Source organism: Giraffa tippelskirchi, chromosome 10, assembly GCF_054371585.1.
Source record: "Giraffa tippelskirchi isolate mGirTip1 chromosome 10, T2T-mGirTip1v1.2.pri, whole genome shotgun sequence".
Classification (NCBI taxonomy): Eukaryota; Metazoa; Chordata; class Mammalia; order Artiodactyla; family Giraffidae; genus Giraffa; species Giraffa tippelskirchi.
In genome coordinates, this window is record NC_137284.1 from 140,794,499 (window position 1) to 140,816,931 (window position 22,433).

General features: G+C 40.6%; 1 protein-coding gene and 1 pseudogene across 3 annotated transcripts in view; both read left to right on the plus strand.

The window, feature by feature from the left end:
• The window catches only part of EXOC4 (exocyst complex component 4), an 875,766-nt gene that overhangs the window by 49,972 nt on the left and 803,361 nt on the right, over positions 1–22,433 (plus strand). For 2 of the 3 annotated variants that reach the window (XM_081532917.1, XM_081532918.1), the window contains one exon: positions 11,547–11,627. The exons of the other annotated variant lie outside the window; for it this stretch is intronic. In XM_081532917.1, the coding sequence (XP_081389043.1) occupies positions 11,547–11,627 (81 nt within the window). The remainder of the gene's footprint in view (positions 1–11,546; positions 11,628–22,433) is intronic. 3 annotated transcript variants of the gene reach the window in all.
• On the plus strand, positions 19,576–21,230 carry LOC145524032 (large ribosomal subunit protein uL18-like; annotated as a pseudogene).

The window sequence follows — 22,433 nt, forward strand, 5'->3', positions numbered from 1 at the left end:
TCACCTCCCTACGAAGTGAGAGCCTTAGGTCCTCACCATGTCAGACTTGGTGTCTAGTCTTTTCTCACCTTAGACCTTTAGAATAAGCATGTGCAATCTGAAAGCTGCCCTGCTCTCCTCCAGAGCCACTGAGGTACCAGCCCCTCACTTGATCCCACCTCCTACCACCTCCATCTTGGTTTGTCGCTTCTGCCTTGATTCTTTAACTCCTGTGTGCATTAGTCGCTCAGCTGTGTCCAACTCTTTGCAACCTCATGGGCTGTGGCCTGCCAGGCTCCTCTGCCCATGAAATTCTCCAGACAAGAATACTGGAGTGGGTTGCCATTTCCTTCTCCAGAGGATCTTCCCAACCCAGGGATCGAACCCAGGTCTCCTGCATTGCAGACAGATGCTTTACCATCTGAGCTACTATGGAAGCCCTCTTTAGCTCCCATCTCATCCCAACTAATTGACAGCTAATCCTCCCTACCACATGCTCAGACCAGTGGGTACCCACCCCCATTACCTTGTAAACACAGCATGGATAGTGCAATGTGGTGGTGTACTCTGATCTGGGAGGTGTTGGGAAGTGTTCAACAGTGGTTCTCCAGGCAAGACAAACAAAATAACATGCAAAGAAACAGCAACCACTTGATTTTGTACCATTTGCTGATTTCTGCAGTAAAATACCACTACCATGGCCAATTTCAAACAATCCAGGTGATGTCACTGAATGTGGAGTAGGGAAGAAATACAGAGTAGCATATCATTGTATTTCTGCCTATACCAGCCAGCCTCCAAGATAACCCCCCTGGTATTCACATCCAATGCTTATTCTTCTCCCACATTGTCCCAGAGTTGGTTTGTGTAACCAATAAATTACGGCAGATGGTATGTTACTCCCAAGGTTAGGCTATAAAAGACACTACAGCTTCTCTTTCTCTCTCTCTCTTCCTCTTACTGCCCCCCTTTTTCTTCCTCTCACTCTCTGTCTCATCACTCACTCTGAGGCTAGCTGCCCTGTTATAAGCAGCCTGATTAAGAAGCTCATGTAGCAGGAACTGAGGCCTCCAGCCAAAAGTCACGTGAGTTAACATTCTTAGAAGTAAATCCTCCAGCTCCAGTTAGGCCATGAGATGGCTGCAGCCCCAAAGGTCATCTTGGCTGTAGTCTCATGAAAAACCCTGAGCCAAACTGCCCATCTAAGCTGCTCTCAGATTCCTAACTTAGAATCCTGGTGAGCTAATGCATGTTCATTATTTTAAGCTGCTAAATTTTGGGGTAATTTGTCATGCAGCAGTAGATAACTAATACATCACTATACAGATGAAATAGATGTATATAACTTTAAGAGCATAGATAATGGTAAAATAATAGTAGTAAGATAATTAGGAAGAGTTAAGTTTTGATATTTATTAACTTCTGTTTTTAACATAATTTATGTCATTGTAAATTTATAAAATCAAAATTTTAATAATTGTTGTATTTAATAGATAACATTAAAAAAAAAACCCTGAAAATCTAACAATCAGCTCTCATAAGCCTATGTGAGCCAATTCCAGCACACTGACTTTTACCCAGTGGTTGCTAACTTTTTTGTTGTTGTTGCGTGTAGCTGTCAGTAAAAATTCTTTGAGTTTACAATCACAAAATGTTGACAGTTTTACGTTATATACATATACTGCTTTATTAATATGGTCATTAAATTATTAAGGGAAAAATACACAGGACTTAAAAATAGATTTTAGTTCATTTATTTGTGTTATAAAACTTTTTCTTTTCATGGAAACAAATTTTTTAAGCAAGAGAAATGTGTCAGCACTATTAGATTATCACTGATTTCACCTATAATGTGGTTGACCTAGAGCGCAAGCCACGAGAAGGATAAGTGTCAGCTTTGTCAATTTCTTGCTCTTTCTTTGTGCTTACATTGTCAACATTCAATTCAATTCATGGTCTCTCTGCAGGAATATTTTAAAGCTATGAATACTTCTTCATTTGGTGGATTAAAGCTAAACCATATAATCTGTAATACTGTGTTACTGTATACATGCAAATGGCAATATTTCACAATTCTATGAAATACAGTGAATGAGAATGGGGTTCATTGTCAGTCTCAATTGATTGTGGAATCTCCACTCTTACCGAGACCCCTGGCATATCTCTGATGATAACTGGCTGAATGGACTGAGGGTGGCATTGTCAATCCATAAAATAAATATTCTAGGTCCTCTCTCCATCCCCCTTTAGAGACCTTTGGTCTAATCCTTTGCGGGCAACTGGCACTGACGCATTGTGTTAAATGGCCTTGTAGTCCTCCAACACAGACTCCTGAGAGGCACACCTCCTTTTGTAAGAGGTAGGGAATAGCTGTAACTTGGATTTACAAAACTGGATTGAATGCAAGGGATATAAGAACACAGACAGCTAGAAAACACTTAGCTATCTCTGTGGGGCAGAAAAGAAGAGCCCACGAAGAAGAATGCTTTAAAAACAAAACAACAACAAAAATTCACAGTAGAGATTCAACACAGGTGATGGATGTAACCATCAGAATTATGCTTTATTGAGAGCAAAAGTCCAAAGGAAGCCAGTAAGATGAAGAGGAGTTATAAGTGTGATTTGCAAGCATCTTTACAGTCCTTAAAGTTTCCTTTTCTGAGAAAATTTAATAGATGAATAAAGCAGTCACCCATCTTCCTGTAGAACATCTATAAATGTGTTATTTTCCCCCCACAAAATGTCTTCAAAGATAATCATTCAAATGCATATTTTTCTGCATATTATAATTTGTCACTTCCTTTGTGTTTTGATAGATGTTTCCTGGTGTTTAGCTCCTTTCATACCTCTGAAGCTTTAAAAAGCTTCTCTCCCAACCATCACCTGCTTCCGATGGAGGGGCTTAACTCAAGAAATTGGAAGGTGGTGGTGATTTTTGCTGGAGGCTGCCCTTGACTCACCTTAGTTAAGCTTCTTCATCACTATTTATAACACCTTTAGTTGTTGGGATTAGGGTGAAGGTGAAGAGAATATAATAACAGTGTTTCTTTTGTAGAAATCAAAGCAGGTATTCAATGTGGTATTCCAAGAGGAAAAAATATATAATAAAATAACCCCCATAATCATAGCCCTTCACATTTTCTAAAGTACTTTCACATGCTTTCCTCAATGGAGCCCCCTTGCAGGCGTAGGTTGAAATTATTTTTATTTACAGTTGAAAAACCTGAGGTCAAGTGGCTTTCCCAATTTACACAAAGCTTGTTTCTAAGGTAAATATACACAGACACAGCAGGTCCTGGATCCTGTAATATGGGGCAAAAGAGTAAAGTAAGGTCCAACTTGAGGTAAGTTGATCATCCTCATTTTCTTTCCACTTGTTTTGAGAAGACTCTAGAATAAAAGTAGACCTCGGGGCGGGATAAGGAAACAGGGAGAAGAAGACAGTATCATTGGAGGCATAAATCATGAAGTTGGTTGTCAATATAAGGAACAGAAGAGGTTAATTAGAAATCTCTGGCCATAAAGCACAAAAGACACGAGGCAGTAAGGGAGATCAGGAAAGAAAACTCCAAATCCTTGAGATTACGAATTTCTGTTTTCATATCATCTTAAGGTGAAATGAACAGAGACCCTGTTTTACTGTGTGTGTGTGTGTGTGTGTGTGTGCGCGTGCGTGTATTAGTCACTCAGTAGTGTCCAACTCTTTGCGACCCCATGAACTGTAGCCCGACATGTTCCTCTGTCCATGGGATTCTCCAGGTAAGAACACTGGGGTGGGTAGCCATTCCTTTCTCCGGGGGATCTTCCCGACCCAGGGATCTAACCCGGGTCTCCCATGTTGCAGGCAGATTATTTACCGTCTGAGCCACCAGGGAAGCCCAGGTTTTACCGTGTAAGACTGTGTAAACTGGATGAGTTACATGTCTTTATGTTTCTTTCTCTCCTTAACACACATAGAGACATAGCTTTCCTTAATTCAGGGTTTCCAGATAAAATACAGGCTATAAAATACAGGGTACGCAGCTAAATTTGGATTTCAGATGAAACAAGGAATCACCTTTTAGTCTAAGTATATTCCAAGCAATGTATGGAATATACTTAAACACTTAAAAAACATGTACTTGGCAGCTCTTGTCTTCTGAGATGGCCCACACTTTGTCTATGGAATGTGTTTCTCTCTAAATGAATCCATTTCTTACCTATCAGGAAAAACAAAAATGTGCTCTTTATCTGCAGTTCATACTTAATTGGATGCCCTGTATTTTTATTTGTTAAATCTGGCAACCTTAACCTAATTAAGCTTCAGATCCACTTTCTACCCCTGAATGTAGTCTAGTCAGAGCAGAGGACGTTGTCACTGTCCCCTGCTGGCCTATGTTGGAACAGTTATTTTCTTACATTAGGACATGCACACTAGCTGCAAATAATGCTTAGTTTCTGTCTGTCATTACACAAACTTCATGTGCTGTTCTCACTCTGCCGTTGCTGGGGGAAGCTTTTCAAGTAGATAGATCTGGGAATTTGTTCTCTTCCCAAATTCCAGAGATGCTCAATTTCTTCCACTACCACCAAGATAGTTTCCTTTGTCAAACCAGCAAACATCTCCAGTCAAGTCACAAGGTGAACTTCATGTCCACCTCCTTATGGACCACATAGAATGTCCCTGAGAAGGCTTAGTCATCAGTGTCAGATGATTCTCTTTGATAGGTCTTTCAGATTCTTCTTTTGGGGTATAAGATCACAAAAAATTGTAGAATATCCTCCCCAGGAGTTAATTTAAGAAAGGTCATCTCAAATGGATTGAAGTCAGGTTTACCAAATGGCAGGGGCAAAAGCTAAACAATCCTCAGATTACATCAATTGCAATTTTATTTGCAGTAGCCATTCATCCTTTTTTTTTTTTTTTTTTTTAAGAATCTATGAAATTGGATTTGCAGGGACAGTAGACCATTGCACACAAAGAATGTAGAGAAATACTCCTATCTCTGCACTCAACCACAAATCTGGCCCCATCAATAGCAGTCACATTCAAAAGAAAGTATGATAGCTTTGTGTGCCCTACAGGTTTGCTATGGTGCACAGGAAAAAAAACAAACAACATTTACAGGTTTTTAAATTGCAACTGAATGTATTAAATTTTAATGAATTAAAGTCTAAGTTTAATCTGTAAGGTTTTTATTGAGGTGAAATTCACATAAAATTAACCATTTTATTTTAGTTTTTAAAATATTTATTTATTTTATTTTTGGCTGTGCTGGGTCTTCATTGCTGTGGACCAGCTTTCTCTAGCCGGGGTGAGTGGGGGCTACTCTCTAGTTGTGGTGCCGAGGCTTCTCATTGCAGTGCCTTCTCTTCTTACCGAGCATAGGCTCTTGAGTGCCCAGGATTTAGTGGTTGTGGCTCCCAGGCTCTAGAGCACAGGTTCAATAGTTGTGGCACATGGGCTTAGTTGTTCCATGGCATGTGAGTCCTACCTGGTACAGGTATCGAATCGGAGTCTCTTGTTTTACAAGGTGGATTCTTAACCACTGGACCATAAGAGAAGTTCCTAAAATTAACCATTACAAAGCGGAAAAAAAAAGCAATCCAATCAATTCAGTTCAGTTGCTCAGTCGTGTCCGACTCTTTGAGACCCCATGGACTGCAGCATGCCAGGCTTCCCTGTCTATCACCAACTCCCGGAGCTTACCCAAACTCATGCTCATTGAGTCTGTGATGCCATCCAACCATCTCATCCTCTGTCGTCCCCTTCTCCTCTCAACTTCAATCTTTCCCAGCATCAGGATCTTTTCAAATGAGTCAGTTCTTCACATCAGGTGGCCAAAGTATTAGAGTTTCAGCTTCAGCATCAGTCTGTCCAATGAATATTCAGGACTGATTTCTTTTAGGATGGACTGGTTAGATCTCCTTGCTGTCCAAGGGACTCTGAAGAGTATTCTCCCAACACCACGGTTCAAAAGCATCAATTCTTCAGTGCTCAGCTTTCTTTACAGTCCAACTCTCACATCCATACATGACTACTGGAAAAACCATAGCTTTGACTAGATGGACCTTTGTTGGCAAAGTAATGTCTCTGCTTTTTAATATGATGTCTAGGTTGGTCATAACTTTTCTTCCAAAGAACAAGTGTCTTTTAATTTCATGGCTGCAGTCACCACCTGCAGTGATTTTGGAGCCCCCCAAAATAAAGTTTCTCACTCTTTCCATTGTTTCCCCATCTATTTGCCATGAAGTGATGGGACTGGCATGATCTTTGTTTTCTGAACATTGAGTTTTAAGCCAACCTTTTCACTCTCCTCTTTCACTTCCATCAAAAGGCTCTTTAGTTCTTCACTTTCTGCCAAAAATATGGTGTCATCTGCATATCTGAGGTTATTGATATTTCTGCCAGCAATCTTGATTCCAGCTTGTGATTCATCCAGTCCAGCATTTATCATGATGTACTCTGCATATAAGTTAAACAAGCAGGGTGACAGCCTTGACATACTCCTTTCCCAATTTGGAACCAGTCTGTTGTTCCATGTTCTTCTAACTGTTCTTCTTGACCTGCACACAGATTTCTCAGGAGGCAGGTAAGGTGGTCTAGTATTCCCATTTCTTGAAGAATTTTCTACAGCTTGTTGTGATCCAAACAGTCAATCACTTTGGCATAGTCAATAAAGCAGAAGTAGATGTTTTTCTGGAACTCTCTTGCTTTTTTGATGATCCAGCAGACATTGGCAATTTGATCTCTGGTTCCTCTGCCTTTTCTAAATCCAGCTTGAACATCTGGAATTTCATGGTTCACGTATTGTTGAAGCCTGGCTTGGAGAATTTTGAGCATTACTTTACTAGCGTGTGAGATGAGTGCAATTGTGCAGTAGTTTGAGCATTCTTTGGCATTGCCTTTCTATGGGATTGGAATAAAAACTGAACTTTTCCAGCCCTGTGGCCACTGCTGACTTTTCCAATTTGCTGGCATATTGAGTGCAGCACTTTCAAAGCATCATCTTTTAGGATTTGAAATAGTTCAGCTAGAATTCCATCATCTCCACTAGCTTTGTTCATAGTGATGCTTCCTAACATGGGCTTGGTTGCTTCATGGCATGTGAGACCTACCCGGTCCAGGGATCAAATTGATGTCTCGATTCAGCCCACTTGGCTTAACATTCCAGGATGCCTGGCTCTAGGTGAGTGATCACACCATTGTGATTATCTGGGTCATGAAGATCTTTTTTGTATAGTTCTTCTGTGTATTCCTGCCACCTCTTCTTAATATCTTCTGCTTCTGTTAGGTCCATACCATTTCTGTCCTTTATTGTGCCCATCTTTGCATGAAAAGTTCCCTTGGTATCTCTAATTTTCTTGAAGAGATCTCTAGTCTTTCCCATTCTATTGTTTTCCTCTATTTCTTTGCATTGATCACTGAGGAATGCTTTCTTATCTCTCCTTTCTATTCTTTGGAACTCTGCATTCAAATGGGTATGTCTTTCCTTTTCTCCTTTGCCTTTCACTTCTCTTCTTTTCATAGCTATTTTTAAGACCTCCTCAGACAATGATTTTGCCTTTCTGCATTTCTTTTTCTTGGGGATGGTCTTGATCCCTGCCTCCTGTACTATGTCACAAACCTCCATCCATAGTTCTTCAGGCACTCTATCAAATCTAATCCCTTGAATCTATTTCTCACTTCCACTGTATAATCATAAGGGATTTGATTTAGGTCATACCTGAATGGTCTAGTGGTTTTCCCTACTTTCTTCAATTAAAGTCTGAATTTGGCAATAAGAAGTTCATGATCTGAGCCACAGTCAGCTCCTGGTCTTGTTTTTGCTGACTATATAGAGCTTCTCCATCTTTGGCTGCAAAGAATATAATCAATCTGATTTCAGTATTGACCATCTGGTGATGTCCATGTGTAGAGTCTTCTCTTGTGCTGTTGGAAGAGGGTGTTTGTTATGAGCAGCGCATTCTATTGGCAAAACTCTTTTAGCCTTTGCTCTGCTTCATTCTGTACTCCAAGGCCAAATTTGCCTGTTACCCCAGGTGTTTCTTCACTTCCTACTTTTGTATTCCAGTCCCCTAAAATGAAAAGGACACCTTTTTGGGTGTTAGTTCTAGAAGGTCTTGTAGGTCTTCACAGAACCGTGCAACTTCAGCTTCTTCAGCATTACTGGTCAGAGCATAGACTTGGATTTATGTGATATTGAATGGTTTGCCTTGGAAATGAACAAAGTTCATTCTGTCATTTCCAAGATTGTATCCAAGTACTGCATTTTGGACTCCTTTGTTGACTATGATGGCTACTTCATTTCGTCTAAGGGATTCTTGCCCACAGTAGTAGATATAATGGTCATCTAAGTTAAATTCACCCATTCCAGTCCATTTTAGTTTGCTGATTTCTAAAATGTCGATGTTCACTCTTGCCATCTTCTGTTTGACCACTTCCAATTTGCCTTGATTCATGGACCTAACATTCCAGGTTCCTATGCAATATTGCTCTTTACAGCATCGGACCTTGCTTCCATTAACAGTCACATCCACAACTGGGTGTTGTTTTTGCTTTGGTTCCATCGCTTCATTCTTTCTGAAGTTAGTTCTCCAGTGATTTCCAGTAGCATATTGGGCACCATCAACCTGGGGGCTCATCTTTCAGTGTCCTATCTTTTTGCCTTTTCATACTGTACATGGGCTTCTCAAGGCAAGAATACTAAAGTGGTTTGCCAGAGTAAAACCTCTTACCTGTTAAGCAGTTTATCCCTATTTCCTCCTCCTCCCAGACTCTGGAACCACCAATTGTCTCTATCTCTATGAATATACTTATTCTGGACATTTCATATACATGTAATCATACAATCTCTGACTTTTTTTGTCTGACTTCTTTTACTCACAAGGGCTTCCCTTGTGTTTCAGCTGGTAAAGAATCTGCCTGCAATGCAGGAGACCTGGGTTTGATCCCTGGGTTGGTAAGATTCCCTGGAGGAGGAAAAAGCTACCCACTCCAGTATTCTGGCCTGGAGAATTCCATGGACTCTATAGTCCACGGGGTTGCAAAGAGTCGGACATGACTGAGCAACTATCACTCACTCTTTTACTCAACATATATTTTGGAGATTCCTCCACATTGTAGCATATATCAGTAGTTCATTTTTTTTTTTTAATGGTTGAATATTTTCCTTAAGTTTTTTAGTTCAGCTTATAAATTGTATTCTATTTCACAGAATTTGCAAATTTTGAACAATAACTTTTAAACTGACTGATTAATATTTAGTCCATTTACCTAGTTAATTAACATTCCTTGAAAATTTCAAATAGCACATATACTTAACATATTCAATTTTCTTTAATGCCTTAATGAGTTTTTTAATTGAAGTATAACTCACAGAGAGAAAAGCATGCAACGCGTAAGTATGGAATTGCACGAATTTTTCTCAGATCAACACCCCTATGTAGCTACTATCTGGATCAAGAAACAGAACATGGCAAGCATTGCAGAAGCTCTCTCCTGCCCCTCTGCATTTTCCCGTGAAAAAATTCTCTTTAAGTCCTGAATCTTTCTGATTTGTGGCAGAAGATGTGCTTAACTGCCAAATGTTCTACCAATCATTGGCTAGTCACTTGTGTGCTTTAATAACAAAGGCTGCATGGTGCAAAGGACAAGATTCAGAAAGAAGCTCCATGTCAGTCTTGGGGCTCTTAGTATCCCCGGCGTCAGATTGTTCTCTCTGAGCTGAGTACACAGCACATGTTGCCCTTTTGCGTGAAAGGATTAGAAATGCAAGAGAATGACATTGTCTATCAATTATAGCTCAGGTCAAGATGAAGATCAACCACTAGTTACTGTATATAAATGTCCCACTGTTGTGTGGACAGTGAATCCTTCTTATGAACACCCTGTACATAGTACCAGGGATAGACAGAGGGTCTCAAGGGACTTTAATGGCATTTGCTGTCAAGAGGTTCGCATAAATATGAAAGAGGCTTTGAGAAGAATTTGTTGTTGTTTTTTAGTTGCTCAGTTGTATCTGACTCTTTTGCAACCCCATGGATTCTAGCCCGCCAAACTCCTCTGTCCATGGGATTTCCCAGGCAAGAATACTGGAGTGGGTTGCCACTTCCTTCTCCAGGATCTTCCCGACCCAGGGATGGAACACATATCTCCTGTGTCTTCTGCACTGGCAGGGTTTTGTTTGGTTTTTTGTTTTACTACTGAGCCACCAGGGAAACCTCTTGAGAAGAACTACTTCTTGCTGAAATTGACTTCAGTAGCAGCAGCTAGATGAACAGAAGACCCAGAGCTAAGATAAATGGGAAAAGCAATGTGCCATCCAGTAGAGGGGTTTGAAAGCTAGGGGAGGAAATCAGAGGGTTTTGAAGGGAGAGCTGGTCAGATGCTGGTCATCCTCCTCCCCTTGGGCATGATTTGTATTTTTATTTTCAGAGGGGGTTTCTGAAGTGTAGGATGGATGAGTGATTTGTCACCCACGTGGCTTGTTAGGGGTGGGGGATGAGCCTGTTCAGCAAGGCCCTTTATCAGCCCTCCAACCTAACCATGGGGTTGGTTGCCTATCCAGGCTACAGAGGGGTTCAGGACATGCTACCGTCAAATATGCTGCTTTGTCACCTCAATTATTTGTAGCTGAAGTTACATAAAAATAGTAGGTGCAGGAAGGGCTCCCTGACTTTTCCCATTCCACTAAAAAATGGGCCATGAAATTCCCCATGAGAAAGATGTCTTCCCTGTATTAGGAAGCAGAGACACATCCTTGTCACCAGAGACTGGGAATTGCTTTTCTACCTAAAGAATGGTGCCCCCTTGATGTGTTTGACTGCAGAATGCTAGGAGGGTTTGTTGGAGTAAAAATGGTTTAAGACCCAAGGTGAAATAACAAACAAAGCATGATGGTCTGTGTACTCAGCACATGTTGGACTTCCTGCACAGAACAAAGCCCTCTGGGAATGAGCACTTATAAGGAAAGATGGTTTATTATCATAATGGAGTATTCAATTACTTGCTCTGATGAGAGGTGGAGGAGTTTTCAAATTCATTGTAGTAATTTAGAGTTTTGAGGGGGGAAATAATTAAAAATGTAGGCCACCTATGGGTGCCGGGTAATGTGGATGATATAACATGGTTATAATGGGAATATGATACATTTTATTTATACAGTCTCTGGTTACAAAGAGTGTATTAGGCATTTTGCGGTTGACTCAGAAGCTCAAAACAAACAAGATTAAAATCAGCAATAAAGCAGATCAGGAGGCTCTAGTGAAATTCAGCAATAAATTTGACACAAAGCCAATGAGATAGGCCGAAGGCCTTTTAGAATTTGCTGCAGGTGGATGCTTGTGTTTTCTTATTTTAGTGACATGTGATGATATAGAAGGTGGGGTTGATGGCTGTGAGGGAAAGGTCAGCCAGGGCACACTTCCCATTGTAGGAAAAATGCTCATGATTTTGTGGGGAGAACAGAATTTTCATAGGCTAGTCTCTTGGACAGCAAGGAGATCAAAATATTGAGGGGTCAAGGAGCACCCCCTCCCCACCCTGGGCCAGACCACATGTGCTCTCTTTCTCATCCCTGTCACAGCCATCACTACAGGACCTGAAGACTTCACTCCTGACCCACAGACAGCCTCCAAGGCCAAGGCTGAATCGTCCGTTCTATTGGGTCAGTACCTATGTCCTATCACTTTTACTGTTTTAAATATCACTCGTGGATTAAAAGAATGAAAACCTCGAATCGACATATTCCAGGTTACTCTGTGTCTATTTTCTCCATCTGTTAAATGAGATCCTTGTTAAAAAAAATTATTTTAGAACTTCTGATATTTTATCAAGTCACTTGATAGGTTTAGGATTAAACAGTTTTTTACTATCTAAGGTGTTACATCATCCTCTTAATTCACAATTCACTACATTTTGCCTCTCATTACACTCATACTAATCTATGGTATATAACAATTCTATTTATGTCTTCTTGAAGAAGAGTACATTTTCTACCTCATCACTGCAGCCAAAGAATCCAGCAGTCAGTGCTCAGGTGAAAACCGTATTTATTAATCTACACATGTTGGCACTGAACAGGTAACAGGTGGCAATGATGTTTCTTTTTTTTTTCAGAATTGTGTGCATATCTGAGCATTTATTTACTTAATATTTTTGAAATTAAGTGTGTAAATTTCACAAACCTGTAAAGTTAAACAAATGTCACCTATTTTGCCTTGACTTCATGCATTGAAGTGTTTGGAAAAGTGCAATTATTTACAGCATCAAAGGAGCTGAAATTTTGAGCAATCATTTAATTAAAAAATTTTAAGTTTTAGAATGTGTCGAAGGAAAAGAACTGTGTGTAGGGAACTCTGAAAAAAATGTATCAGAATTGCCAATGAAATAATTAGGAGAAATTTTTGGAGTCTGAAACAGAACATGGATAAAAAGTGCTGAATAAAGAAGATGGTTAGAAACAAAATGCCCTAGAGTTTCTCAAACAGAAGCTAAGAGTCAACAGGCTGATATCAGCATAGCACAACAGCATGAGCAATGTGCAAGCAGGACATTAGTGACAGAAATAGAAAGTAAGTAGAAGCCAGAATATCAAAATTTTTTGCCTGTGAAAACAGTGTATGTTATGTCAGGTTAAGTTCATTGTAATAATTTATTTGAACTACTATTTTTTGAACAGATAATACATTTATATGGTTGAAGTTTTAAAAAATATCTTCCTATCCTTTAGACACCCAGTTCCATCATCAAGAGGCAACCAGGATTATCATATTATCAGCTTCCCGTGTTCTTCTTTCTTTTGTTCTTGTCACTAGGTCATGTCTGACTCTTTTGTGATCCCATGGACTGTAGCCCACCAAGCTCGTCTGTCCATGGGATTCTCCAGGCAAGAATACTGGGGCAGACTTCCCCACCCTCCTCCAGGGGATCTTCCTGACCCAGGGATTGAACCTGGGTCTCCCACAGCGCAGGAAGATTCTTTACCTTCTGGGCCACCTGGGAAGCCCTACAATCCATATATAAGGATAACCTATTCAGAATATAGATAAATTCAGTGTATCTATTCACATTCAGAAAACAATGTATTTGCCAGTGCATTGTTTTCAGTTTCAGAAAAGTTAGTAAAATAGCACATAAAAGTAAAATACATGTAGGCTATAAAACAAAGTCACCATCTCTGTAACCTCACCTAATCCAGCAGGAGATCATTACCAGTGCCCCTCCCCTCCAGGTGACTCTTACCTAGAAGTTAATCACTGTTTTGAGTTAGTATAGTTTATTTTGTCTGTTTTTGAACTTTAATTAGATGATAAACAGGGTGCGTTCTTTCATGTCTGTCTTGACTTTTTCCACATCATGTTTTGGAGATCCATTCATGTTGTTGGGTATAGCTGAAGCTGGCTTCTTTTTCATGGCTCTTGTATGGCTGTGGCACTGTTTATGCATGCCACTCTGGGTGTTTTTCTGTAATGGTCACTCTGGGGGTATTATGAATAATGCTGCTGTGAATATCTTTTACATGTCTTGGTGCACATGTCCTCATATATCTCTTGGAAATACATATATACATAAAATACAAGTAAATTTTAATGTTACTCTTCTTTCTATACACACAATGACTTTTTTGCAAGGTTATTAATCAGTTCAGTTAAGTTCAGTCACTCAGTCATGTCTGACTCTCTGCGACCCCATAGACTGCAGCACACCAGGCTTCCCTGTTCTTCACTAACTCCCGGAGCTTGCTCAAACTGGTGGCCATCGAGTCGGTGATGCCATCCAACCATCTCATCCTCTGTCATCCCCTACTCCTCTCGCCTTCAATCTTGCCCAGCATCAGGGTCTTTTCCAATAAGTCAGTTCTTCACATCAGGTAACCAAAGTATTGCAGTTTCAGCTTCAGCATCAGTCCTTCCAATGACTATTCAGGACTGATTTCCTTTAGGATGGACTGGTTGGATCCCCTGGCAGTCCAGGGGATTTTCAAGAGTCTTCTCCAATACCACAGTTCAAAAGCATCAGTTCTTTGGCGCTCAGCTTTCTTTATAGTTCAACTCTCACATCCATACATGACTACTGGAAAAACCATAGCTTTGACTAGATGGATCCTTGTTGGCAAAGTAATGACTCTGCTTTTTAATATGCTGTCTAGGTTGGTCATAGCTTTTCTTCCAAGGAGCAAGTGTCTTTAAATTTCATGGCTGCACTCACCATCTGCAATGATTTTGGAGCCCCAAAAATAAAGTCTGTCACTGTTTCCATTGTTCCCCATCTATTTGCCATGAAGTGATAGGACCAGATGCCATGATCTTAGTTTTTTGAATGTTGAATTTTAAGCCAGCTTTTTCACTCTCCTCTTTCACTTTCATCAAGAAGCTCTTTAGTTCCTCTTCACTTTCTGCCAAAAGTGTGGTGTCATCTGCGTATCTGAGGTTATTGATATTTCTCCCAGCAATCTTGATTCCAGCTTGTGCTTCATCCAGCTTTGCATTTCACATGATGTACTCTGCATATAAGTTAAATAAGCAGGGTGACAATATACAGCCTTGACGTATTCCTTTCCTGATTTGGAACCAGTCTGTTTGGAACCATGTCTGGTTCTAACTGTTGCTTCTTGACCTGCACACAGATTTCTCAGGAGGCAAGTAAGGTGGTCTGGTATTCCCATCTCTTTAAGAATTTTCCACAATTTATTCTGATCTACACAGTCAAAGGCTTTGGCATAATCAATAAAGCATAAGTAGATATTTTTCTGAAATTCTCTTGCTTTTTTGATGATCCAACGAACGTTGGCAGTTTGATCTCTGGTTCCTCTGCCTTTTCTAAATCCAGCTTGAACATCTGGAAATTCACAGTTTATGTACTGTTGAAGTCTGGCCTGGAGAATTTTGAGTGTTACTTTGCTAGTGTGTGAGATGAGTGCAATTGTACAGTAGTTTAAACGTTCTTTGGCATTGCTTTTCTTTGGGATTGGAATGAAAACTGACCTTTTCCAGTCCTGTGGCCACTGCTGAGTTTTCCAAATTTGCTGGCATATTGAGTGCAGCACTTTCACAGCATCATCTTTTAGGATTTGAAATAGCTCAACTGGAATTCCATCACCTCCACTAGCTTTGTTTGTGGTGATGATTCCTAAGGCCCACTTGACTTCGCATTCCAGGATGTCTGGCTCTAGGTGAGTAATCACACCATCATCATTATCTGAGTCATGAAGATCTTTTTTTGTATAGTTCTTCTGTGTATTCTTGCCACCTCTTCTTAATATCTTCTGCTTCTGTTAGGTCCATACCATTTCTGTCCTTTATTGTGCTCATCTTTGCAAGAAATTTTCCCTTGGTATTTCTAATTTCCTTTGCAGCCAAAGATAGAGCTCTATACAATCAGCAAAAACAAGACCAGGGGCTGACTGTGGCTCCAGTCATGAACTCCTTATTGCCAAATTCAGACTTAAATTGAAGAAAGTAGGGAAAACCACTAGACCATTCAGGTAAGACCTAAATCAAGTCCCTTACTATTATACAGTGGAAATGACAAATAGATTCAAGGGATTAGATCTGATAGACAGAGTGCCTGCACAACTATTAATGGAGGTTCGTGACATTGCACAGGAGGCAATGATCAAGACCATCCCCAAGAAAAAGAAATGCAAAAAAGGCAAAATGGTTGTCTGAGGAAGCCTTACAAATAGCTTTGAAAAGAAAAGAAGCTAAAGGCAAAGGAGAGAAGGAAAGATACACTCATTTGAATGCAGAGTTCCAAAGAAGAGCAAGGAGAGATAAGAAAGCCTTCCTCAGTGATCAATGGGAAGAAATAGAGGAAAACAATAGAATGGGAAAGACTAGAGATCCCTTCAGGGTTATTATTATTATTTATTTATTTATTTTTGATTATGCTGAGTCTTAGTTGCAGTGCATAGCTTTCTCTAGTTGTAGGAAGCAGGGGCTACTCTCTAGTTGTGGTTCACAGGCTTCTCACTGTGGAAGCTCCTCTTGTTGTAGAACATAGGCTCTAGAGCACAGAGGCTCAGTAGCTGTGGCACAAGGCTTAGTTGCTCCATGGCATGTGGCATCTTAGTTCCTGAACTAGGGATGTACCTGTGTCCCCTGCATTGATGGACTCTCTCTCTCTTTTTTTTTTGAATAATAAAGATATTTTAACATTGACTTACATATTTTTAAATTTAGTGAAATTCTGAGAAAATTACATTAAAAATATTTTGTCTCTTAGTACTGTTCTCAATTTCTATATCACATGGCCATGCACAGCCATCTTCATTGTACTTAGGGACTTTAAAGGTCTTCATCTGGCCTGGTAAGTAGATTCTTAACCACCACACCACCAGGGAAGTCCCTTGCAAGGGTTTTATTAAACAGGATTAATAAAGCCCTGTTAATTTGGGAGAGGTAATCAAACTTTATTTTTCTGGGCTCCAAAATCACTGCTGATGGTGATTGCAGCCATGAAATTAAAAGACGCTTACTCCTTGGAAGGAAGGTTATGACCAACCTAGATAGCATATTTAAAAGCAGAGACATTACTTTGCCAACAAAGGTCCATCTAGTCAAGGCTATGGTTTTTCCAGTGGTCATGTATGGATGTGAGAGTTGGATGGTAAAGAAAGTTGAGCACCAAAGAATTGATGCTTTTGAACTGTGGTGTTGGAGAAGACTCTTGAGAGTCCGTTGGAGTGCAAGGAGATCCAATCAATCCATCCTAAAGGAGATCAGTCCCGGGTATTCATTGGAAGGACTGATGTTGAAGCTGAAACTCCAATACTTTGGCCATCTCATGCGAAGAGCTGACTCATTGGAAAAGACCCTAATGCTGGGAAGGATTGAGGGCAGGAGGAGAAGGGGACGACAGAGGATGAGATGGTTGGATGGCATCACCGACTCAATGGACATGGGTTTGGGTAGACTCTGGGAGTTGGTGATGGACAGGGAGGCCTGGCGTGCTGCGATTCATGGGGTTGCAAAGAGTCGGACATGACTGAGCGACTGAACTGAACTGAATCAAATTATGGGGGCTTTCCTGGTTGCTCAGTGGTAAAGAACCCTCCTGCAATGCAGGAGATGTGGGTTTGATCCCTGGATCAGGAAGACGCCCTGAAAATGGCAACCCACTCCAGTTCATGCCTGGGAAACCCCATGAACATAGAAGCTGTGGGCTACAGTCCATGGGGTCACAAAAGAGTCGGACATGACTTAGTGACTAAACAACGATAACAGCAACCAAGTTATAGTGACCAATTCAACCTGATCATCTCTATTCAACAGGTGTTCGCTGCTGCTGCTGCTAAGTCGCTTCAGTCGTGTCCAACTCTGTGCGATCCCACAGAAGGCAGCCCACCAGGCTCTTCTGTCCCTGGGATTCTCCAGGCAAGAACACTGGAGTGGGTTGCCATTTCCTTCTCCGATAGGTGTTCGACCCATACAAAATTATTGATCCCATCTGTGAATCAGGTTTACATGTGATGCTTTCCAATCTCTGGATATCAAAGGGCATTTTCATAACTAAATGATCTCTGAGGATGGTTGAAAATCCTCTCAGAAAAGTTGAAGATGATCATGCTATTGTAGCCAGAACCCATTGCAATGGAAAATGTCATTTCAGGGTGATTAAATTTCTTGAGACATTAATACAGGTATTCCTAGTTTTTCAAAAGTTCACTTTACACCACTTTCCTTTCATGAAAGACCTACATTGGCACTTATGTTCAGTATCTGAGAAATTTGAAGAGGATTTTCACTTTTATGAAAAAAAAAAAAAAGACGAAAAGCAAAAAGCATTCAGAGTTCATTCTGCAGCAAGCTATTATAGAGGCAGCACATACCCAGAGCAGGCAGAATGGCCCTGGCAAGCTCCTTCCCCCAAAATTATATTCCTCACCTTAACATCAAGCTGCCTTAGCTCTGAACTGTGTCTGTATGCATTTGTGCTTTATTTTGATTTATTTTGTGCATCCCTTGACAAGATCTTCCTAGAGGTAACTGCTTCTTCTCTTGAGGCCCGTTTAACTTACAAAAGGTTTCATAGGAACCCTCTAACTGTGGACAGTGGGGGAAACCTGTACTTGAAATCTTAGAATGGACAGCATCACTATTAATACATAACTGACTGGTAAAGTTTGCTTTGTTTTCTAAATCGCTGCTGAGCCATTTAAGGACAAAAAAGAGCATCAAATAAGTAATTAAATAGAAATTCAAATGCTTTTATATTTTGTATACTTGTCTCATTCCACAATAAACATCTCTAAGCATTTTTACTGAACAAGCACATGGATTTTTGTATTATCTACAGTTTTACTTATACATGTGAAAAATTTAAACAACGCATTAGAGAATTTTACTCCAGACAGTATGAAAAATTTCAGATACAAAACGGTGGTGCTGATTCTGTTTTAATGTTCTTTCTGATTTTACAAAATTAAGATGATATTACAATCTATAAATCTATCAAAATGTTTCTATTTTTGTTATTGCTCCCAAAAGGTAACTTAACTTTGAATGAATTCAACTAAATGGTGAAGTCTTTTTAAAATTGCTAAAGGAAATACTGTGTTTGAATCACTTGTTATTAGTTTGATGACTGCAGTGACTTTTACCAGCCTCTCTGGTATAATTTCCCTTAAAATCAAGTATTTTTGGAAGATTTAGCCTCAGCTTCATCATATAATATAGTAGAGAGGAGGCTTCAGTTCAACAAATATGGAGTCCCTGCTCTGTGGTAGGCACTGAGTGTATGAAAATGAATTCAGTCAAGTTTTTGCACTCTCATTTACAAGTGAACAAGACTAAAAGGAACAAGCACATCCTCTAAAACCATTATGTTCTCTTGTCATAACTGCTACTAACCAAAAATTAAGGCAGCTGTGGTGTGTACATGTGTCAAGCGTAAGGGCTCAGGTGAGCTACTGACCTTGTAATGGAGCAGGACCCTAGGTGGCCTTCTCAGAATAGACCCCTCACCCATGTCCTCCACCTGCCTTTTGTCTGCAGAAAAATTTTAGTCAAAGGATAAACTTAATCAGAGAAATAAGAAAATGCAGAAAGAAAGGAAAATAGTCAAGCAAGACCAAATAATAATACTTAGCCATTAAGCAAAGTCAAGGACCTTTAGTTCTTCCTCAAGGACTGTAGATAATATTCTGAACCACGTCCTCTGAGCTGCCTTGCAGACACTCACCAAGTGGAAGAAGTTACCTGTATGCTGCCCACAAGCACACGGACCCCAGATTGGTTGGAACCAGAAAGTTCATGTTGACTCCCTCAGCACCAACCATCAGAAGAATGTCTACAAACTGATCATACCCTATGCCTTCAGCACTGGAGGACTCCTCACTACCCACTCTGGGGTGGAACACACAGTCTTAAGGGCATCAGTCCACTATGGCCCCCTTTGCCCGACAAAGCCATAAAGCTGTTTCTTTCTACTTCACCCAGAACTCTGTCTCTAAGATTTAAGACATTACCTGTGTACTGAGGCCAGATTTCAACAATAACCTTTGGCCTTAAAATGTAAGCAGAATTTGCTCCCCCTGACCCCCTCACCCCCCAGAGCTGTGCTAATTCTGCAGCTCTGTGGCAAGCCACAGACTTGGTGCTCTGACTTGCAGGATGGGGTTTATCAAAGTTGTCAAGCATAAGGCCTACTTCAAGACTGTGCTTGGGCTTCCCTCATAGCTCAGTCAGTAAAGAATTTGCCTGTGATGCAGGAGACCTGGGTTCAGTTCCTGGGTCAGGAAGATCCCTTGGAGACGGAAATAGCAACCCACTCCAGTATTCTTGCCTGGAAAATCCCACGGACAGAGGAGCCTTGCAGGCTACAGTCTATGGGGTCACAAGAGTTGGACACGACTTAGCGACTAAACCACCACAACCACCAAGAGTGTGCTTAGTCAGTCAATTGTGTCCAACTCTTTGCAACCACATGGACTATAGCCTGCCAGGCTTCTCTGTTCATGCGATTTTCCAGGTAAGAATACTGGAGTGGGTTGCCATTTCCTTCTCCAGGGAATCTTCCCAACCCAGGGATTGAACCCACATCTCCTGCATTGGCAGGCAGATTCTTTACCACTGACCCACCTAGGAAGCCCTACTTAAAGAGATGCCAAGTTAAGTTCAGAAGACAGAGAGAGGGCAAAACTGACTGCTCTGCTCAGAAACAATTGGTAATACAAGATAAAAATAAGCATAGTACACCCAAATATAGAATGATAGTTCATGTAACCAACAGGGATACCATTTGTCAGATTGCTTATGCCCGTATAGAAGGAGATATGATAGCTTGTGCAGTTTACGCTCACAAACTCCCAAAGTATGGTGTGAAGGCTGACCTGACAAATGATGCTGCAGTATATTGTAGTGGCTTGCTGCTGGCCAGCCGGCTTCTTAATAGGTTTGGTGTGGACAAGTTTTATGAAGGCCATGTCGAGGTGGCTAGAGATGAATACAATGTGGAAAACACTGATGGTCAGTCTGGTGTCTTCATGTGTTATTTGGATGCAGAGTTTGCCAGGATTGCTGTTGTTCAATTGCTAAGTCAGGTCCGACTCTTTGCAACCCCTTGGCCTGCAGCATGCCAAGTTCCTGTGTCCTCCACTGTTTCCTGGAGTTTGCTCAAATTCATGTCCGTTGAGTTGGTGATGCTATCTAACCATCTGATTCTCTGCTACCCCCTTCTCCTTCTGCTCCCAATCTTTCCCAGCATCAGTGTCTTTTCCAAAGAGTTGACTCTTCACATCAGGTGGCAAAACTATTGGAGCTTCAGCTTCAGCATCATTCCTTCCAATGAATATGCAGGGTTGATCTCCTTTAGGATTGACTGGTTTGCCAGGACTACTACTGGAAAAAAGTTTTGGGGGCCCAGAAGGGAGCTGTCGATGGAGGCTTGTCTATCCCTCATAGTACCATGCGGTTCCCTGGTTATGATTCAGAAAGCAAAGAATTCAATGCTGAGGGACACCAAAAACACATCCTGGGGCAGAATACTGCAAAGTATATGTGTTACCTGAATGAAGATGAGGTTGCTTACAAGAAACAGTTCTCTCAATACGTAGAGAACAACGTAACTGCAGACATGATGGAGGAAAAGCATAAGAAAGCTCATCCTGCAATATGAGAGAATCCAGTGGATGAGAAGAAGCCTAAGAAAAAATGTTAAAAAGAAGAGGTAGAACATTCCCAAAATGTCACTTGTCCAGAAGAAAGATTGTGTAGTTTAGAAGAAGGGAAGCTTCCTTAGAGCTTAGGAACAGGCTGCTGAGAGTTGATAAACCAAACCTCAATTTTCTATCAAGATTTTTCAGATAAAGTCAATAATAAAGTTATTGCACAAGGCTAAAAAAATAAGCAGAATTTTAACCAGGTGAATTGAAAAAAACATTTTTTCTTAAAAATAACCATTGGCTGAGCTTCCTTACAAGCACGTCTTACTATCTTTCAAAATGTGAAAGTGTTAGTTGCTCAGTTGTGTCTGACTCTTTGTGACCCCAGGGACTGTAGTCCATCAGGCTCCACTGTCCATGGGATTCTCCAGCAAGAATACTGGAGTCGGTAGCCATTCCCTTCTCCAGGGGATCTTTCTGACCCAGGGATCAAACCCAGTCTTCTGCATTACAGGCAGATTCTTTATCACTTGAGTCACTGAGTAGCTCAACAACCTAAGCTAGGTAACCACATTTTCACAGATGTGGTATCTAGGCTCCAAGACAGTTTGGGCTGAGCACAAATAGGTAGGAAAAAGAGAAATTTAAGAATACCTGGTAGGAGTTCCCTGGTGGTCCTGGCATATTTGGGTCATGGCTAGAGAGTTGGGTACAATGGGGAGTAATTGACAAGGAAGCTGGAAAGACACTTTAGAGCTGGATCTCTAGTAAACAATATGAAGAATCATGCTTTGGACAATGGAAGACCTTAGAAGTTTTTCATGTGGGAATAGAAGGATCAGATTCCTGCCTTTTTTGTTTGTTTAGAGGAGGGATTTATTTGAAGAAATACTACAACATATGAAAATGACACAAAGTCTTAATTTCTACTCATAGAGTGATAGATTTGATATGGCGCATAATATAATTATTTGATATAGTGCATAATAAAATTTTTTAATGCATAGTGCAAAGTTTGATGACTCAGTCACCTGTTGATAAACAAAACCTCTTAGAACTGTTTACTATCAGCAAGGGTCACAAATGCTGCATACAATGAATCTGAACTGACAAGATTTTGACTAGTGCGGTTAAGTAGATTGGAATGGAGGTGCTGTAAGAGGGGGAGCAAGTGGGAAGCTATCGAAGCAGTTGACAGGAGAGATGATCAAGACCCAATCAAGTGAGTGGGAGTGGGAATGCTGAGAAGGGGACACATTTAAGAAACACTGTGCAGGTCAAGTTGATAGAACTTGGTGACTAGACGAAAGATGACTTAAAGAATTCTACCGTGATGTGTCTCCTCTCTCTCTCTCTAGGACAGATATA